Source organism: Cygnus atratus, chromosome 7 (assembly GCF_013377495.2).
Source record: "Cygnus atratus isolate AKBS03 ecotype Queensland, Australia chromosome 7, CAtr_DNAZoo_HiC_assembly, whole genome shotgun sequence".
Lineage (NCBI taxonomy): Eukaryota > Metazoa > Chordata > Aves > Anseriformes > Anatidae > Cygnus > Cygnus atratus.
In genome coordinates this window covers 5,202,131-5,220,997 of record NC_066368.1, presented here as the reverse complement: position 1 = coordinate 5,220,997, position 18,867 = coordinate 5,202,131, and the positions used below count along the sequence as shown (strand labels likewise).

At 38.3% G+C, this 18,867-nt stretch overlaps 1 protein-coding gene across 7 annotated transcripts in view; it reads right to left on the bottom strand.

Annotated features, from left to right (window-relative positions):
- Positions 1-18,867, bottom strand: part of ATE1 (arginyltransferase 1) — an 85,358-nt gene that overhangs the window by 12,253 nt on the left and 54,238 nt on the right. For all 7 annotated transcript variants that reach the window (XM_035547693.2, XM_035547694.2, XM_050711889.1 and 4 more), the window contains one exon: positions 7,225-7,345. In XM_035547693.2, the coding sequence (XP_035403586.1) occupies positions 7,225-7,345 (121 nt within the window). Of the gene's footprint in view, positions 1-7,224; positions 7,346-18,867 lie in introns of those variants that run through there.

Below are 18,867 nucleotides of genomic sequence, written 5' to 3'. Positions count from 1 at the left end.
ACAAAAGTCAAGCTGAAAATTACACATGCAAGCTTTTCCATGAAACAGGCAAAACTGAAGCAATTGGCAGCAGCTTATCAGCCAAGTAAATCAGATTATAGCAATCAATTTACCGGCTAAATTAATTAAAACATGGACTCAATTATGTTCCCTAAAGCTCCATATGCTACGTCGGGATGATGTTACCAGAGCACGAGTAAACACGCTGGGAGGCACCGGGGAGCGTTACCCGAGGTCTGACCCTGGAAGAAGCTGGCTGTCGTGGCTGGTGGCGTGCGGCGAGCCGGGCCGCAGCACATGCCTGTGGTGTCCCTGCCACAGCTGCTCCCTATCCGGGCCTAATTACAGCTTTTAACTTTTATCACATTTTGAAACTAGCCCCGTATGCTGGTTATCCTCTGCTTGAAATAAATCTGCACAATCCGTCTACCGAGCCCGCTTTATTTCATTTTTAATTTCTGTTCCTGTGTTTCTAACACCTTCTGAGTAGGGAAAATGATGCCTACAAGGCTCGGCATCCTCACCCTCCCCACATCCCCCTGAATGAGGTCAGTCCTGGGTCCGATCACAGACAAGAGCAGAATTATTCTGCTAGAGAACCAGATGTTACAACAGTAAAACGGTGAACCCTGACCAGGAAGGGGCATCTTGAGCATGCAACCATCAAACACGTTGGTTCTGAGCAGTGGAGAAATATGCAGGTGTATATCTACTTTCCAAGCAAAGTCCTCCGAAAATTACATAATTTCAATATTTATATGTTCATTACACGATCTCTCTGACGGTAATTTTGGGTTAAAACTTATTTTGGGGAATTTTTCAACACAACCTCTGTATTTCATGAATTGCACAAGAAGCCAGATGCTGGTGCTTCCCGAGGTGCCTGGTTTACTCTGCTGCATGCACTATGTCAGAGGTGGATAATTTAGCAGATCATTGAATGCAAACTTTAAAACAAACATTTAGCAGAGTTTGAGTTGCTAAAACAACACAAAATGGGCTTCGTATCGTGACTATACATTAAATCCCACTCTAAAGACCTTTCCTTCTTCGCAATTGATTGCTTCGTGATGCTCCAGCTCAGAGCTGCTGATCCCCTCTAACCTCCCCAGGCCAATTCGTGCAGTGCTCTTTGCGTGCGAATGTTCCTGAAACATTTTCAGAGCTGCAGTGCCAGCTGTTTAGGACCCACAAATTAATGAAGTTAATAATGTTACCTTTTTATTACAGAAGCGCTTGAGTGTATTTTTGCATATTAGACCAAATTCCCATGCCAGTCATTTCAATTTAATCCAAACATAATAAAAATTGAGTGAAAAATTTGCCTGGCTACACCTTATTGGCACTGCCTTCATTGTTTAAGTATCTTGTATGCTCGAGGATTGCATTGGATTTAGAAATTTGTGTTTGATGACTTCAGTTGTTTATAAACTAATTAGAAACAGATAAACTTGTCTCGTTCAGAGGAGCTGCTACAAATAATTCATAATTTGATATTAATGTGTCTTTTCCTTGGTTATAGAATTCATGTTCACTACCTACAGCTGTGATAAGATAGTGGAGAGTTAGCTCTTTAGAATAATTAACGATCTAATAGAATTTAATGATCTAATAGAATTTACTGAAATGCTTTCAGAACTCGCCAAAGTACACAACACCACAGCTTTTAAGGATGACAAACAGCAGTTGTTTTAGAGCAGACCAGCAACTTCTCCCGAAATCAGACGATTGCACGGTTCTAAACCATTTGTTTAAAGCTTTCCATCTGTGATATTTTTGTGGCCACATTTTCGTGATCTCAAGAACTTCAGTGCGTTGATCCTCGTACACATTAATCTGCACTACACTACCCTTACAGACATTAACGCGCGCTGTCATCTGAATCAGTTTGTCTGACCGGCTTTAAAGACGTGACACTACACCAATACATTGCCTTACCAGCGACCTCAACCACCAGAAGTGACCAGCTGGCAACCCATGGGTACAACATTCTGTGGGTACAAGTATGTGATCGTGGCTTTGCCTCCACAAGAGGAAGGAGGAGGAAGAAGAACATCACGCAAACACAGTATACTTCTAAATATATCTTCAAATCAAACAGCCCCTGTACTTGATGAGAAATGAACAAAATGTTTGTGCTCACAGATGCAACAAATGCAAAACGTGCTTGAAATAAGCCCTTCTTACTAGCAAAGAAAGGCATCTAAACTGGACATAAAATGTTTTGAAAAACATAGCACTAGAAATCAGGGTTATTGAAATAGTTGCAAGAGATTATTTTTCTAGTGAAAGCACTATGTATACAAATACGTATTTAAAATAAATACACTTCTGCACAACCACCCAACCTTGCAGACTTCTGGGTAGGAATTCTAGGTCTTATTTACGATAAAATTAATAATGTTTCTTGCAAGAAACGGAGTTAAGATGCATAATCAAGAGGATTCAGAAGTTATTAAATACTTGGAATATTGTTTGTCTTTTACTGCTCTAGCTTATGTGCAGCAGAATAACAACGCTGTAAATCTGTTAAAACTTTCATTTTGTATGTAGCAAAGAAAATGGAGTTAGTAGCTCTGCAACATGTGATGATGATGTGAAAGATGTACTTTTGAAGAAGAAGAAAATATTTTTCAGAAGTTTTAGAAATCTAATAGAAACTTGCAATAGATATTACAGGACTACTACAGAGAATACTGCAAAAGTCTTAAATCATTTTCTTAAGTTCAGTACCTCAGAAACAATGCTGAGCTGGTATCAAATCTGTTTGTAAGATGGTTCATTGAGCATTTTCACAGAGTGGTTCCTGTGAGCCTGAAGTGAGACCAACCTCACAGCCACCTACTTGTCCTCTACGTGGAGGTACAACAAAACCACCCATAATAGGGTAAGTCAGGTGCACCCCACTAGAAGTACGTTGCTAGAAGCAGCAAGGTCTGTGGCTCTGTGGTGATGGCAGATGCAAAGCCTGGACCGATGCACAAAGACCGATGAGAGAAAGGTGGTTGTTGAACTAAGCACTGGCAAAATTCTGCTGGCACATGATGTTGGCTTCATAACCCCTTCAGGTTTTCATGTCGAGGTTCTCTCTACACAGAGTGTCCGACAAACAGCTTCTCTTATTCATCTCTACAAATATATATCTAGATTTTCTGGTTTTGGCCCAACCATTAATTATTTCAACAGCTCTCTTCTGTTCCTGTCAAGCTTTCTCATCGTTTTGCCCATATGATCTACTACAAAACTTGCGTTTTTTCCATGCATCTCTCCACCAGCTTCCCTTACTCGAATCACACCAGACCAACCTCACTCCCAACAGTCTGTTTCAAGCTCACTTGTTCATTCATCAACAGCTGGCAATGTAAGTTCTGCCTTTGACTGACTGCAGGATCTGGTACCTCAGACCAATATTAGCTCTTCTCGAAGGAAGCTCCTTTCTGTCTCTCCATACTCCCTACTTCATTTCTCCCCCACCTCTCATGCTGGGAGAGATCTCTCCATCGACTCCAGGAGATAGCTAATGTAGTTCCCTAGATCCCTACTCGAAACTGTCCTCCATCATAGCATTTACAAAAATATCATATAGCTTAGTCTGTTGATGCTTGATTACTATAATCTACCACACCAACTGGAGTTGTTTCTCTATTTCCTAAAACCATTTTTCGCATCCTTCGTATTTCATGTTAGACTATACTCTCTGGAGCAGAGAGCAACTTCTCTCCAAGAATTTGCAAAGCCAACACAGAGCAGTCTATGTACCTCTTTATCATGTGTAAGTTTCAACACTGGAGAAATGACTTTAATTAATGTATTTGATATACATTTTAATTTCATTCTATTAGATATACAGTAAGTTGAACAGATGTGTATTAGCTTTGCCAATTATTAACTTCAGCAAACAAACCTGTCAAGATAAAAAAAAAAAAAAGCATTAAAATCCCTTTTGATCGGCACTACTCAAAGCTTCTGCTCCAAACAGTGGGCACAGAAGGTGGGAAACAGCTTACGCTGCTGAGACTGCCATCAGACCCAGATCAAGCAGGGCTTTTTCACTTGGGTAAAAAAAAAAAAAAAAAAAAAAAGTTATAAAAAAAGATGTCAGTGGGTTACAATCAGAAAAATAGAAATCAGAAGGATAAAACTATGTGGAGATATCGAGTAAATTATTTATAATTCTTTTAATACTATATTTGTTTCATGGGCATAACTGCTAGTGAAAGGAACAACAAAGTAAAATGATGAAGACCTGTTTTGCAAGGAGGCAGTTGACTAGTGTGAAAGACTGGCTGTGGCCAAGAATATTTTAGCAGCATGCTATCATGTGGCTGAATTTTGGACATCAGTTGTGATATACTGTCCAAGTCACTGACAAGTACTTTTCTGCAGAGCAATCTTTTAATTCAGTTCTTTTTTCTTCAACACAACTCAATTTGCATTCACAGAGTCATTTCATATACGTTCAATCCTTACAATAAAGGGAAGGACCCATATACCACTTCAAGAAAACGCAGTTTAGCATAATCTCTATTTTTGGAACTCATCACTATCCAAACTCTGTTACTACCCTACCTCACTAACTGCTGGTTTATTTGTAAGTAAATGACTGGTTGCTGCTTAATGATAAACACATCAGAACCTCAGCAAACCTCTTTCATTTATAAGATGGTGCCAGGTCTTCTGAATTTTTCAAACTCAGCAGACAACAGAAATGAAAAATCTGTTCTGTTTAAGACATGTAATATTGGCAGAACTGGTAATTTACAAAAGCAAGAATATTTGACAAATATGACCTTTTATCCATGAATGCTGTTGGAGCATTGCTATGCATTTTTTTTCTCCCTAAAGTCACTGATATTTTTAATACATGTTAGGAACTGCACATAAAAAGACTACCAGCATAGTTTGTTTAAATATTAAATCTGAGAGCTTGCTGGCACAAGAACTCATCGTTTTCTCTGTATGACTGCAGTGTTCTGAGGTTAAGTAAGGTTGAATCTCATTACACTGGCCAGAAGTGAAGAGTTGGATCTATTTCAGCCATCAGGCACCCATGATTTGCCACCCTAAATAGTAACACAAAAAAAAAAGTTATTACAGTGTCTGTGGTTGCTTTATTTGTTTATTAAATGTTAGACACTTTTTTAGACTTATCTCTGTAGTATAAAGAGTTAAGAACTTTGTTTAGTTCATCTCTCTTCTTCATTTTCCAACAGTTAACAGAAGTATTAGACGTCAGAGGAGAAGGGGATGGAAAACAATACACTCTAAAACCATTTGAAAATGTTCAAGCATAGGACAACCACATAATGCAAAACAGGCAAAATCCTCTGTAAATGCTGATGAATATTTTCTGATGCTTTAGAAAATTTTGACTACTTTTTGTCAACATCTCAGGTCTTTTTATTTTTATTTTTTGGAAAAAAAAAAAAAAGGAAAGAGCTCTGCAAAGTAATGGACATGAATACTCAGTTACCCTTTTCCAACTGTAGAGACATGGCAGGTCTGAGCATGCAGCACCCTCTCCTGAAGCAGCGCTTACGGCTGCTCTACAATGCACTTTCACAACCTGCAATTGGTAAATTTATTAGGTAACTTTTTTTCAAGGGAGGGAAAAGGAGTTCAAAAATTGCCAAACTTGATGAACAAACTAGCATGAGATCATGTTTCAAGAATTTTCTGACATTACAGATCGTATTAAAAGATGACCATTTCCACTGGCTGTTTTATTGCCCCAGACAACAACGCAAGTCACACCGTTTCTCCCAGTTGTTTACTGGATCTGGTTATTGCCCTTAGTTTCTAAGTAGGAAGTCCCACTGCCGATAAATCACGACCTACTTAACTGACGTAATTATAGGCTGTATTATAGAAAGCTATTCATGAGGAATAAAGCACATCATCATTTCTATTGCTGTTTTTGTAATTCGCAGTAACTTAATTAAACTCATATTGCTGACTATTGTAGAGAGTAAAGAAATAAGAAGGAAACTGGTTTTACTGTTGAGAAATAGCTTCCTTAGAACTAGCAGCTCTTTAAACCTCAAATGGCTATAAGCTCTCAGCAGGTCTAGCACACTTCAACATGTAGCTATGTTTCAATTTCCTTAAACCACAGGACGTAAGTCACAGCTCCAGTAGTGTCTGGAGTGAGATATTTTGTGCTGATAATGATGCAGAGTTTTATATCCTGCCGTTTCTGAATGCGTGGTATCCCACAGGAATTTCACAGAATCAAGAAGATGACGCCTCTTTGCTTGTATGGGGTTAACACCTTCAAACACAGTAGTCTCATTGTCATTCCTGGGCTTCAATGAATGCACTTCTTTTCCTCCAGCATAACGACAGTAACTTTAACACCACCAATGCCCTCCATAACCACTTCCCTTCTTCCTCCTACCTCTATTTTTCTTTTTATTTCCTCTCACCAATCTAATGACAATTCTAGTTGATGAGGACATGACGTACCAGCTCTTCCCACGGTGATAAATGGTCTTTTCAAAGCGCACCCAAGCGCATTCCCTAGGCTATTGCCCACCACACCACATGGCCACCTGCACAGTCACTGAAGAACATTATCTATTTGTACAGGACACCTGACATAAATTCTCCTACTAAAACTTTTAAACCAGTATCTATAGCAGTGCATCTGACCTGACTTTTGTAATATTTTTGACCATTCTATGCTGGCAAATCACTAAGTAACTCTGCTACAGAATATAAAAACTATGTCCCATCTAATTCAAGATGCTTAAGGTGTTTCTACCATTCATTGCATTCTTCAAAATCTCAGACAGATTGTTAAGCTAAATTCAGCAGTTTGTTTCTTCACAAAAGCACCTGATGCCTTTAAGGTTCTCCAGCCCCTTCACCTTCCTGTACTGATTCTAACTTCCTTTATGCATTCATGAGACTAGAATCTAAGGAAGGAATAATTATTTGATCATTTTTGTTCACACACCAAATAAAATAATTACCTGAAAAACACCAGCATATGTCAATTCTGAACTACATACAATCTGTAAAACGTAACGGACTTAAAAAATTTATCGCATATGTTCAAAGACAAAACTACCTATTTGATAATGCTTGCAGGAGAAGTTGTGAATTTCAGACTTTTTTTTTTTCCTTTAAAGATAACATTTCTATAATGTTTCAGCAGCAGATGATACCAACACATTGCAAAGACGAGACAGACAATTTATTTATCATTACTTGTGAACTTACCTGCTTTTGCGTCCTGGTTGAAACGAGAGTATTTGGAAAGCTCGAGCAGGGGGAGACATTGCTCAATGGGCGTCCAGACGTACGTTTCCGGGCACAACAAGTCAGAGGGCCTGTACTGACCCTAGAAAGGAGAAAAGGAAAAAAAAAAAGTAGTAGTCATATCAGTGGCACAAGAACATCGTGGCTACAAGTTTCCAGATTTTCCTATGAACAAGAAATAGTTTTAATCTAATCTAAGCAAAACGAGTCAGAAACAGCCTCAGTGTAAACACAGGCTTATCCTTTAGTAATTTCTGCATAAACTCAGGAATACAAACTTAACCTTGGTGCTTGAAAAAAAATGTAAAATTAACATAATACATTTTAGAGTGTCCAAGATGAAATTGAGAAATTTTGGCTTTGCTTACTGAAACTCAGTATTTAAGTTATCCTCTAGAGTTCTGTTGAACCGGTGCTGACACTAGAAAACTCGGCACCTCAAAAAGCAGCTTGCTGCAAATGTTCTTCGTTCTAGCGAGTAACAGACAAAAAAAACCTTCCTAACAGAAAAAGAATATTTCACAGTAAGCAGGATACTGTTTATGCTACACTAGTGATGGAGAAGTTTGTTCACTGCCCCTTAAATAACAACATTTTCTTAATTCATAGAAATTTTCCTGGAATAGCTTACAGGTAATGATTAGTGAAATTCTACCATTTTTGTTGATTTATTAAAAAGTTATTCTTTGCAGACATTCCCAGAAACTAAACAGCAATGTTTTTTCCCCCTTCTGTTACGCAGAAAATCACCACCTCAGCAACAATGACATCCTCTAATCAGATCTTTGGCTGATTTAAAATAAGATTACTCATTGCCCTATAACTTAAGTCAAAAACCTATCTTTGACCAATTATTCATTTAATCCATTCCCTCTCAGCCTCCATGGCCATACGGTGGCAATATTTAATTAAGTTTTAAAACGGAAATTCACTACATATATCAACTTGAAAAACATAGATATACAGTAAATAGGAAGCAAATGTCTACGGATTTCAGTTATGCAGGTCTTGAAGCAACAGTGAAAAATTCTGGAGGTTATCTTAAGTCACACTGCACTTGATGCAATTAAGAGTTCTTCATTTAAATGACTTTAAATAGGCAGTGAAGATGATGATCTTCATAGGAGCAGTTTGTATCTTTGCCAAGTACTAAAGAGAAGCGGATGATTTTTTTCAACACCTATGAACAAGGCAGAGCGGTCTGGAGTGCAGCTGACCGGTGTTTGGGCAGGAGCTGATATAATGCCTGTGCCCAGTCTGGTGATAAAGTCGCCGTTTAAAACACTGCATTCACAAGCTCTGCTACCCTTCTTTTATAGACACACCCTTATGCAGCAGCACGTCACTTTGGAGAATCAGGAGCAGCATTTTTGAATGTTTACAGAGATTCCAGCTGCTTTTTGTTCTCCGACTGTCTGACTCCCGACGATATTTACAGTAAGAGAATGAACTTTTTTTCATTACGCACTTCCCATCAACTTTAAATTGCGGACAAGAGGTATGATGTCTGATAGAAATCAGAACTGTCCACATGAGCGAGGGGGGAAAAAAAGCTTCATGCTGAATTTCGTCAGACCCCTGGCGGGTCCTTGCAAAACGCCTGCTCAGTTTGGATGCTCTGTTTCATCCCTTTTCTTCAGCATGAGCTCTGGCTAACTCACCCGGCGCGACCCCTTCTCTCCAGTCACCAACCACTCCCCTGTGATCGGTTTTCTGCAAATTTCCACGTGAAGTTAAAACAAAATTCCTCCGGCTCCACGTGCCAGCCGAAGCCTGAAGGCATCAGAAAGTTCTCTAAAACCAGAGAAAGGATCTGGCAGCACTGCATACGCCGCTTTGAGGTGTTGCGCTCCCAAAACAGAAATCCTTGGAAGGCACAGGAATGCAATGCCTATGAACACGTTCAGTCACTGTTACTCAGGTTAAACAAATTAAGGATTAGGTAAAGATATGCCTTTTCAGTCAGATATTACAACATTAAATATAATTACTTGTGGATTTACAGAAATTTTCTCAATTGGCCACGAAGGCAGAAATAGCCAAGCCAACATCTTCCTGAGAGGTCCCCGAAGCACAAGGTGTACAAGGTGGCAGCACAGCCTTCCCTCATGGCACGGACAGACACATAAATAGGCTCACTTACCGTGGTCCTGCACGGCCCTGCCACTAGATCCTAAATTACACCCCACCTGTGAATCCCACAGGTGCACCATTGTACCCCCATTCTGTATTTCCCACTTCTACAGCATCATTTTCTGTCGTAAATATGATGTGTAAAATTAACTGCATTGCAGCATGACTGGATTGGCCGTAACAAAAAGCTTCTTTAGCGCTGAGCAAAACAGTAATGGGAAAAAGGATTATCCAATCCACCACAGTAGATTCAGTATTTATTTGGGGGTCATAATTCCCTATTGAGGAGGGAAAAAGGAGTAAATAGTTCCACGGTTTCTTCTTCCCCCCACATCTAGAACTGTGTTAATAAACTTCCCTGAAGATGTGTGAAACCGAGGTGACGACTCAGAGGTATTGCCAATCAGTGACATAAAATGTAATTAGAGGGAAAAGTTAAACAAACCATTGATGCTCTTCAATATCCTCCCTCTTTTTTTTTTTAATTTTTAATTTTAATTTTTATTTTTAAAAAGTATTTCCAAACATAGTAGAGGTAAGATTTTTTTCTCCCTTGAAAGTACCTTATTTACTCTACCTGTTGAGCCCACATCCCATGAATCATCCAGCAGAGGAAGTGGAAACCCAGACACACACAAGGGTGAATATCCCAATAAAGTGTTGGGGAAGTCTCTGTATTGACATAATTAAAAAGGGAATACACAGAAACTGCTAAATCAAATGCAATAATTTCTAAGGCTCTTGCTCCTTTTTTTGTCATCTAAGTGGTTACTCCAAATTTATTTTCTTCTTTAAAGATGTTAAGACTCAACATGAAAACAAATGACTATGAATCCATCTCTTTTTTTTCATCCCCTTATTTCTGGGCTGTGAAAAATTTGAATGTGAGAGTCCAGTCAGATTACATGTCATGTACAGGAGTACTTGTACTTCAAGAAAAAGGGACACGTTCAAATTTCATTATTGACTCCAATGATTACACAGTCTACAAAAACTGACTATAAGAGTACCATTTATATTGCATCTTATTCTTAAAACTACTAGTGTGTAGCACACACCCAACATAAACGCACACTGGAAAGGGGATGTCCAACTGCAGAGCTATTTATCACAGTAGAGGAACTTCATAAGATTTGTAAAATTATTTCTGAAAATCATTACTTCAGATTGAATTAGCATGCATTTCAGAAGTAGTTCAGTCCACTGTGAAAACCCACAATTGAAAACATTTTGCTTTTATCTCGCAATATAAAAGTCCTTGCACAGTAGCACTGTTTATATTACCCAGATCATCTTGGGAATTCTTATCTACAAGATTTTCAACAAAAAGGATCATCTTACAGACCATCCCTAAGCACTTCTCTTGTGGTTCAGCTTAAATCCACTACAACCTGCTGATGAAATGCACTCTGTCAATACACAACTGTACATTTTTTCCCATTCACCTATTCTTTGTCGAGAAATATCCAACAAGACGGACAACGTACTATTTTGAAGTGTTTGTGGAAATAAAAATGCACTTGCCTAAAATTTCACCGGTTTTGATGCTGTTTAAAATTCTCATGGATATCCAAAAACACCCTTTTTGAGACAGCCACTGCAGGGCACACCAGACATTTGTGATATAGCCAAACATCCTCTTTCTGAGAGTGGTGAATAGAAAATACTCAGGGAAGAACAAAACAGTAGTACAAGCTTATAGCATTACTTTGCCAATACTCCCTTGACCTCCAACAATTTGTGATACAGATACTTTCATAACCTGGTAACTTCAGTAACAATGCATTTTGCCAGCCAATTAACAACCCTGAACAGCTGCTGCTATTTACTTCCACCTGGAAGCTGCAGTTCCCCTTGATGAGCATCACCACCACTATGGCAAGAATGAGTTAACAACCATTGCCTTATCAACATGCCACCCATGATTTTACAGATGTATAGGTCTGCAGGGACCTAAATCCTTTACTCATTCCTCTGACATAGGCTGCTCCATACTTTTAGTCACCTAGTTGATCTGACCTCTTCCTAATTTCGCTCTGTCTCCTTTGAAACACGGGGAAAAAGCCACAAAGGGAAAACATCCAGACTGCATTGCGCAAGAAGCAGGAGAGCACAAGGTAAAATAAAGGTATAAAGAAAAACAACAGAAAAAAATGCATCTTATTAAGTATCAATAAGTTTTTAATTCATGAAAAAGCAGTACTGAAAAGTAGTATGGCTAAGGAAATCCTGAGTGTGTGCTTTCTTCCGCCAAGTCAACTTATTGCAATATGTATATATATATATATATATACACATATATATGACAGTCTATTTAATAAAAACAGCTCTAAAACTATTTTCACTGATATTTGCAGCACTTTTCCTCTTACAAAAGAAGAAAACTTTAGGTGCTTTCCCTCATACTATTAGATATGCTCCATTTTAATTGAAAACTTCTGGAAATAAATTTTACAGTGCGGCTGCCAAGTCTAAATTAATACTTCACACCATGATATTTTTTGTTTTACAGTTTCCAAATCAAAATCTTCTTCTGAACTTTTGTCCCATAGGAAGGGCAAAGGTTTTAATGAGACTTAAGTCTGGAGATTACTTTTTAAATATTTTGTAAAATCCGAGGGATTTGGTAAGCATGTGAGATGAAAAACATCAGCAGAGTTTGTTTTTGTAGTCTGAGTAAAACTTAAAATGTAAAACTACCAAGAAAGAGAATAGTCTCAAAAACAAAAAAAGGTCAAGCACCAGTAGCATTGAAAAAACAAGAAGGGAAGGTTAAACACACATTTAATTCTTTTATCAAGTGCAGTTTACATCTGTATTCTATTTTTTCCACAATAAACCCATTGATCTTTTATTAAAAGTAAATTAAGACTGCCTTCATCTCAATTTCCAGTCAGCTGCTTAAAAAGAAGCTCTCAGACTACATAAACAAAATAATTCCAAATTATCAACAGCAATCCGTTAGAGTTGTGCAGCACAACATGAGAAAGGGTGAGTCGGGCTGCAGGTTTATTAAATTCGGTCTTTTTGCTGAAAGACAACCCCACCGGAATCCCATCAGCAAAGCACTACGGCAGACCCTTGCTCCCTGATTTCATTGCATAAACAGAAATGGACTTTCTCGATCCCCAGGAGAGCGCTTTGCGAGTAACTCTAACCTCTCTGTTTTCACGGGCTGTGTTTGGGGTGTGCCAGAGCCAGCAGGGACGAAGAGGTGGACATCTGAAGCCAGTTGTGCTTCCAGCCCTCAGCCGTCATTCCTGGGCATCCCATGTGTGTAAAGGTAGACATGAAGGACTTGCGAAGAAAACCAACAAAAAACCAACCAAACAAACAACAAAAAAAGCTACCTGCACGGTTCTCTCCCACCTCATGGTTGCCATTCTGTTCTTTAGCATACATCAAAAAGAAGTTAAATCAGAAAATGTATAGTTGCGGATAACTGTATGAAGTAAGTAACAATTTGGATTTAACCTAAATGAAATGTACAATTGCAAATGCTTCCCTGACACTCCAGTAACAGAATCACCTGAACTGATTTGATCCAAACTGCAAACTTTGAAATAATTATGCAATCAGAACTTTTAGGACCCAAGTGTTACACTCCTGGGAGCTTAGCCACCTTTGGTTATCAAAAGAATAATGCATTGTAATCCTCAAAGGATGTTATTCATAATACCAAAATTGATTTTGTAGCCTATAAAACATATACTAATTCTAAGATGAAGTGTAAGGGAAATATTCTTTCCTATTCAAAAAGATGTGCTGATTCTCATCCTTCTAGTGACATGCTTCCCAATGCATCTCTTACACAGAAACTCACAGAGGAAAGGCCGACCTTATCCTACATTGTTTGCCTTCCTGTAGCTGAATGTAAACATTTCAAGTTGTATTTCAAATAAAAATTCAAACCAACAAATACTTAGATCAGTTAATTTGCTATGACATCGCTTTTTTTTTTTTTTTCTTATTTCGGTGTTAAATGTGACCCAGCAGTCTTTAAACTGACTGACCAAAGCAATGGTATCATTGCCAACTTTTAGCTCTTTTCTGTTTATTTCCCAATTTAACATAAAGCATTAACAAAAAATAACTAATGATAAACTGTTTCCAAACAGAAAATAGCTGTGGTAATTTTTTCCTACAACTCTTACAACTAGTAAAAAACAAATCATTGCTTACAAATATTGATAGCCTATTCACACTTAGCTGTTCTTCACCCATTTATATAAACGTTTTCCATGTTTCAAGAGGTTTTCATGATGCCCCTCGAGTAAATAAAATATATCAGGAAGGTAAGTGTAAAACAGATCAAGACAGAAGACAAAAAGAGAGCTCAGATTCATACAGCTATCAAGTTGGTTTTTGGCCTTTACTTGTCTGTGTCCTTCTAATACACCGCAAAAATTGAATGAAATTAAAATTATCTTAAATTTCACTCCGACTTAAGGTAAACCTCCACACTGCATTTGCCTAAGGTGGTCTGCACAGAAGCACAACTAAAGGAATACTTTTATTCTCCTGCTTAAGATAGTTTCAGAAAATATTGTCATTTCTTTGCTTTCCTAAAACGTTATTTCTAGGAATCTTCCAAATTGTTTGGATTTTCTTATCTTCATAACTCAGTGTACACTCTAAATAGCTGCTTTCGCCTTGTCCTCCCGTCACAAAAATAACCTGAAATATTTAACACTTCCTAGCTTGTTTTTGATACTAGAGAACGGCCAAAAGGTCTCTGAAGAGGTTCATGGACTGCTAGAGAAACAACTGCTTTCCGCTGAGGAAAAAGGAGAACATTTGGGACAGATTTTTTTTTTCCCCCTTCAGTCGCTAACTCTGTCCAGCCCTTCTGACTCCCTTTATATGCCAGTGCCATCCTTCCCTCCACCTGCTGTGTACAAGAAGCTGAGGGAGCTGTGGATGTCTTTGTGACAAGGCCCAAGCTGCGAACCGCTGCACGTCGCCACACAAACGCCACAGCAGGCCGGCCCGAGAGGCCAGCAAAGTGCTGCATTAGATAGCGTGTATCTATGGCCATGCTCAAATATTAAACAGATCCCATTAGCCTCTCTGACACCACCATATTAATCAATGAGATAACTTTTAAAGAAACCAGAATTAATAACAATCGGTGTGCTCAGGAGGCCTGTGCCTGTGGTGCGGCCCTCTGCAGCTAGCGTCTGGGCCGCTCTATCTGAAATAAGGCCCTTATATTAGAGCACCTATATTAAAACGGCTAACTCCACTATATCTGAAACAAAGCTGGTGATTAGGCTTGCACAAAAAAAAAAAGGAAAAAAACTGTGGGTTCAGAAATTACATGATTAAAAACTATACTTTTAACATCTCCCAATTACATATTTAAATGCATACATGTAAAAAGATAAAGATATGTTGTCAGTCTTTTATTGCTCATGTTCTTTGCATTTTGAGATTTATTCAGGCCAAGGGGTATCTAGTGTCCAAGGACATTCCTGAACTTGGACACAAGCCATAAAATTTCTGTGCCTAGTCCTGCACCATACCTGCTCTAACTCTATTTTTCTGGCTAAGACAGACAGATGGATGCATGCATACATACAAACAAACAAGTTTAACATTTACCGTTCTTAGGTTTCAGTAGGCTTAATCTAAGTAATGAATGCTACCAGACTGAATTTGTTTGAGTTTCTAGCTGCTACAATAGAAGCATTGGGAAAGTCTCTTTTATGATTTTTCTGGTAGGTTTGAGCTGGGAGGATTATATACGCAATTCAACTTTGCCCTTTCACTTCGGAGATGTCAAGTGATAACTATAAATCATAGCACCATACATGTGAGCTATGGTATAAGGCTGCTCAAACAATGTATATTTTTATGGTGTTTCAAACTGTTCAGAGACAATTGTGCAAGAGAGTGTAAAATGGTCCCTTTAAGACCAATAAATAGCACTATTCAGTCTACAACTGCTATTGAACCTGGGCTCCAGACCATTTTGATGACAGAAACAGCAAGTCTGTCAATTCTGAACTGACCTACCTTGTACAATTGTTTATCCAAACCTGAAATAATAATATCTAAGTGACAGACAAGTATGAAGAAAACTTGAAACTGAGGACCAAAGGGAAATATCACAAGTACATGGCTAAGCAAATGAGGATACAAAAAATTGGCGTCAATTTTTGAGTTTTTCTTCTTTTTCTTGCTTACCAGGTGCTTGCATACAACGGCTCTATCTGCTAATCCATGCTATACACAACAGCATTTTATTAAAATAAGCTATTGAATCTAGCTATAGCTTTCAACATTGCTACACAAACTCTGTGTTTGGCATTAAAAATAGGAGATGTTGAAAGGGGTGGAATTAAAGGAAAACCACACCGTACACTCCTGCCTGGAACTCTGCAGACTGACACCAAGAATATTAAAACATTGCATATCCTAAAATATTGCCATTTTTCTCTCTCTTGTTTAGTAATAAATTCCAAATTAAAAGTATAAACCAGTTAACATTATTTATTGGAAATTGCTATTAAAAATCCACCTGGGAATAAGTTAAATTAAAGACAGTACCACATGGACACAGTGGTGAAGCTGGACATTCGTATCTGCCTTGCTTATAGAGAAGCTACTGCAGAATCCTAAAGAAAGCAGCATGGTTAAAAAGAAAGAGGCAAAAGCAATACGAAAGAAGAGTTAAACTCGTACATTTGATGAATATTAGCTTCCCTGAATTTTTGCCAACTTTTTCAACAGATTAAAAAAATATCAAGTATAGTAGAGTGAAAAAAAAATCTAAGTGCTTTTTGTCTTTTTACTTCAAAAACCAAAGGTCTTGGGGAATAAAAATCATGAGTACTGGAATGGAACTTGTTTACTTTAAATCTGCTGCAGAAATTCTTAAGGAGACCCTAGCATTAAAGTTGGAACGAGAGATTAAGAAAAGCTACGACAAAAAGATAAAACCCAAGTAGGGGCCTCAGGAGGAATGCTTCATTAGAGACACACCAACTATGTTGACTTAAGTCTATGGCAAGAAGAGTTTGTTTTGGCAGCTGTGAGAAGTAAAAAAAAATAAATAAATTTAACAAAGTGAAATAATCAAAGGAAAAACACACAACCTAACGTATCATATGCATGCTTTACACATACATAAACAGCATGCATATACAGAATTGTCACATTGATATGAAATAGCTTTAAATATTCATTAATACCTCACTAGCTGAAGTCATATCTAGGAGTAAATCATTTATCTATGCAGCTTCCAGACACACTCCACAAGAAAGCTAAATTAATGTCCTGTCAAAGAGGCTTCTCCTCTCTAGTTATCAAAGTAAAAATACTACAGATCATGCTCATTTAATAGAAAAATACAAATATTCAAACCTAGAGTTAAATTATTAAGTGGATAGAATTTAAATTAAACTGAACATGTTTTAAAATATTTTTCTGAGAAAATATATATTCACCAGTACAACACAAGTGGGTGTGAGGGCAGTGTGCATGTGTGTGCACATATATATATGTATATATATTTAACTATTGACTGTGATTATGATGTACCAAAAAGTAAAACTACACGAATTAACTTTTGAATCTTTTGTGGTGTTTACACAAGCAGGGACCAAACCCACAATCCTTACTCACGTAATTCACTTCAACACATTTTTTTTCACCTTTTAAAGCAATAAAGACCCTTAACAATTCTAAAGGGCTAAACAAGAGAAAACCACGTATATTCTAGAGCAAGATACAGTATTTAATTTTGAGGTACCCATAAAGTCTCCAGTTTCCCCTGTTTATGCATGCATAACATGCACATTGCTCTTTCAGCTTAACCCAAGTGCAGCGCATCTGCTCCTGGATAAACGTATTTGCTGCTGGGGTGCAGAGGAGGCTGTTTTTTTCCTCTCCATGACTTTCTCTGTATCCAGGCCTTTTGACAGTTCTTTGCCCATCTGTCTATCTTCAAATCAAACTCCCCGTTACGGCTGTTGCATTCTGTGGTTACCTCCAAGACCTTGCGCTGTTTCCCCTGGCAAGCACCAGCGCTCATCAGCATCCAAACCCTCTCCATCTTTCCTAACGCCTCTCCAAATGCTCTCCTCCGACAGTTGTCTCTGGAGCTTTCCCACACTTTCTCTTCTTACAGCTCCCAAACTCAACCCTTCATCCCCACTCAACCACCCCAATGCCCCAAGCCTCTCCACGGTCTTGCTGCTCTGTGCAGGATCTACCTGTGTAGCACTGTCTGCTTCCATCACAGCATCATCTTTGTCTTTTATCACTGGCCAAGCTCACATCACCACCGGGAATTGTGCCTCTGTACGAGACTTTCCCAAAGTCCTGCTTCTGCTTATAACGGGGTTTCCAAAAACCTAGCCAGAAACACGTAGGACTTGCCAAAAATCTCTCCAGACAAGACTCTGAGGGCAAGAAAACAAGACGTGCCCAGGAAAGTCTGGGGCTGATGGTAGCCTTGTACTGAGTACATAATTTCATATTTCACCCTCGTGCCCAGCTATTGACTCACCCTGTGGAATATCTGAAAACATAATAAATTACTGGACTAATTGACAGTTCTTCAAATTATGGAACACTGATGTTCATGAGTTGAAATATAGTCCCAATTAAGAATTCAGATGAGAGGTGTTTGCTTTAGATTAAGCTACGCTATGTACATTACACGAAGCAGGATCTTTAAAAACGTTTATACTGCTTATGCAATTAAATCATGTTGAAAAACAACATGGCTTTAAAAATTGCCACTCCAGCTTTTTAAATTTCTACTTGCTTACATACATCTAAGAACAAGGAATAATACTCTGAACTGATACTCCAGAACTGTAAAGGATTTTTCCCTTTTAGGCTTTCTATCAATATATTGTACGCTTGGCATGTTTTTGAGCAATCAGCGTTAGAAAGAATAACCTACTAAGAGCCAAATAATTAACCTTTAACCCTTCAACACTGAAACATCCACAATATCCAGTACAGGTGCTTTCCTAAATATTCAAATAACATCTACCCTTCAACACTTCTAAAAAATCTCAAATACATACATACATCACAATATGTTTGTTGTATTCACCAAGATCATTCAAATAATGAGTAATCTCAGAAACAGACACATCTGGTTAGGCATTATGTACAATTGAGCAGATATTTCAATAGTTTTATCCTACTCTTCAAACTGAAAAATTCTGGTAGCACTTCACATGACTGGCCATGGCAGCTGAATTCTGGTTTCGAATATAATGGCTTTTATCTGAATTTTGCATATGGAAATGAAGCATTTTAGTCTGGACCTTTGGTAACTCTACAGTACGTTTTAGCCAACCTGACTGCGGGACACCACACATTCATTACAAATAAAACCTACAGTCTGGGCAAACGGGAGCAGGAGGAGAGCTGAAGGACAGGCACTGTGTGCCAAAGTACAGAAGTTGGTCCACAGAGAGAGAGGCGTACATTAAAACCTGAGAAGCT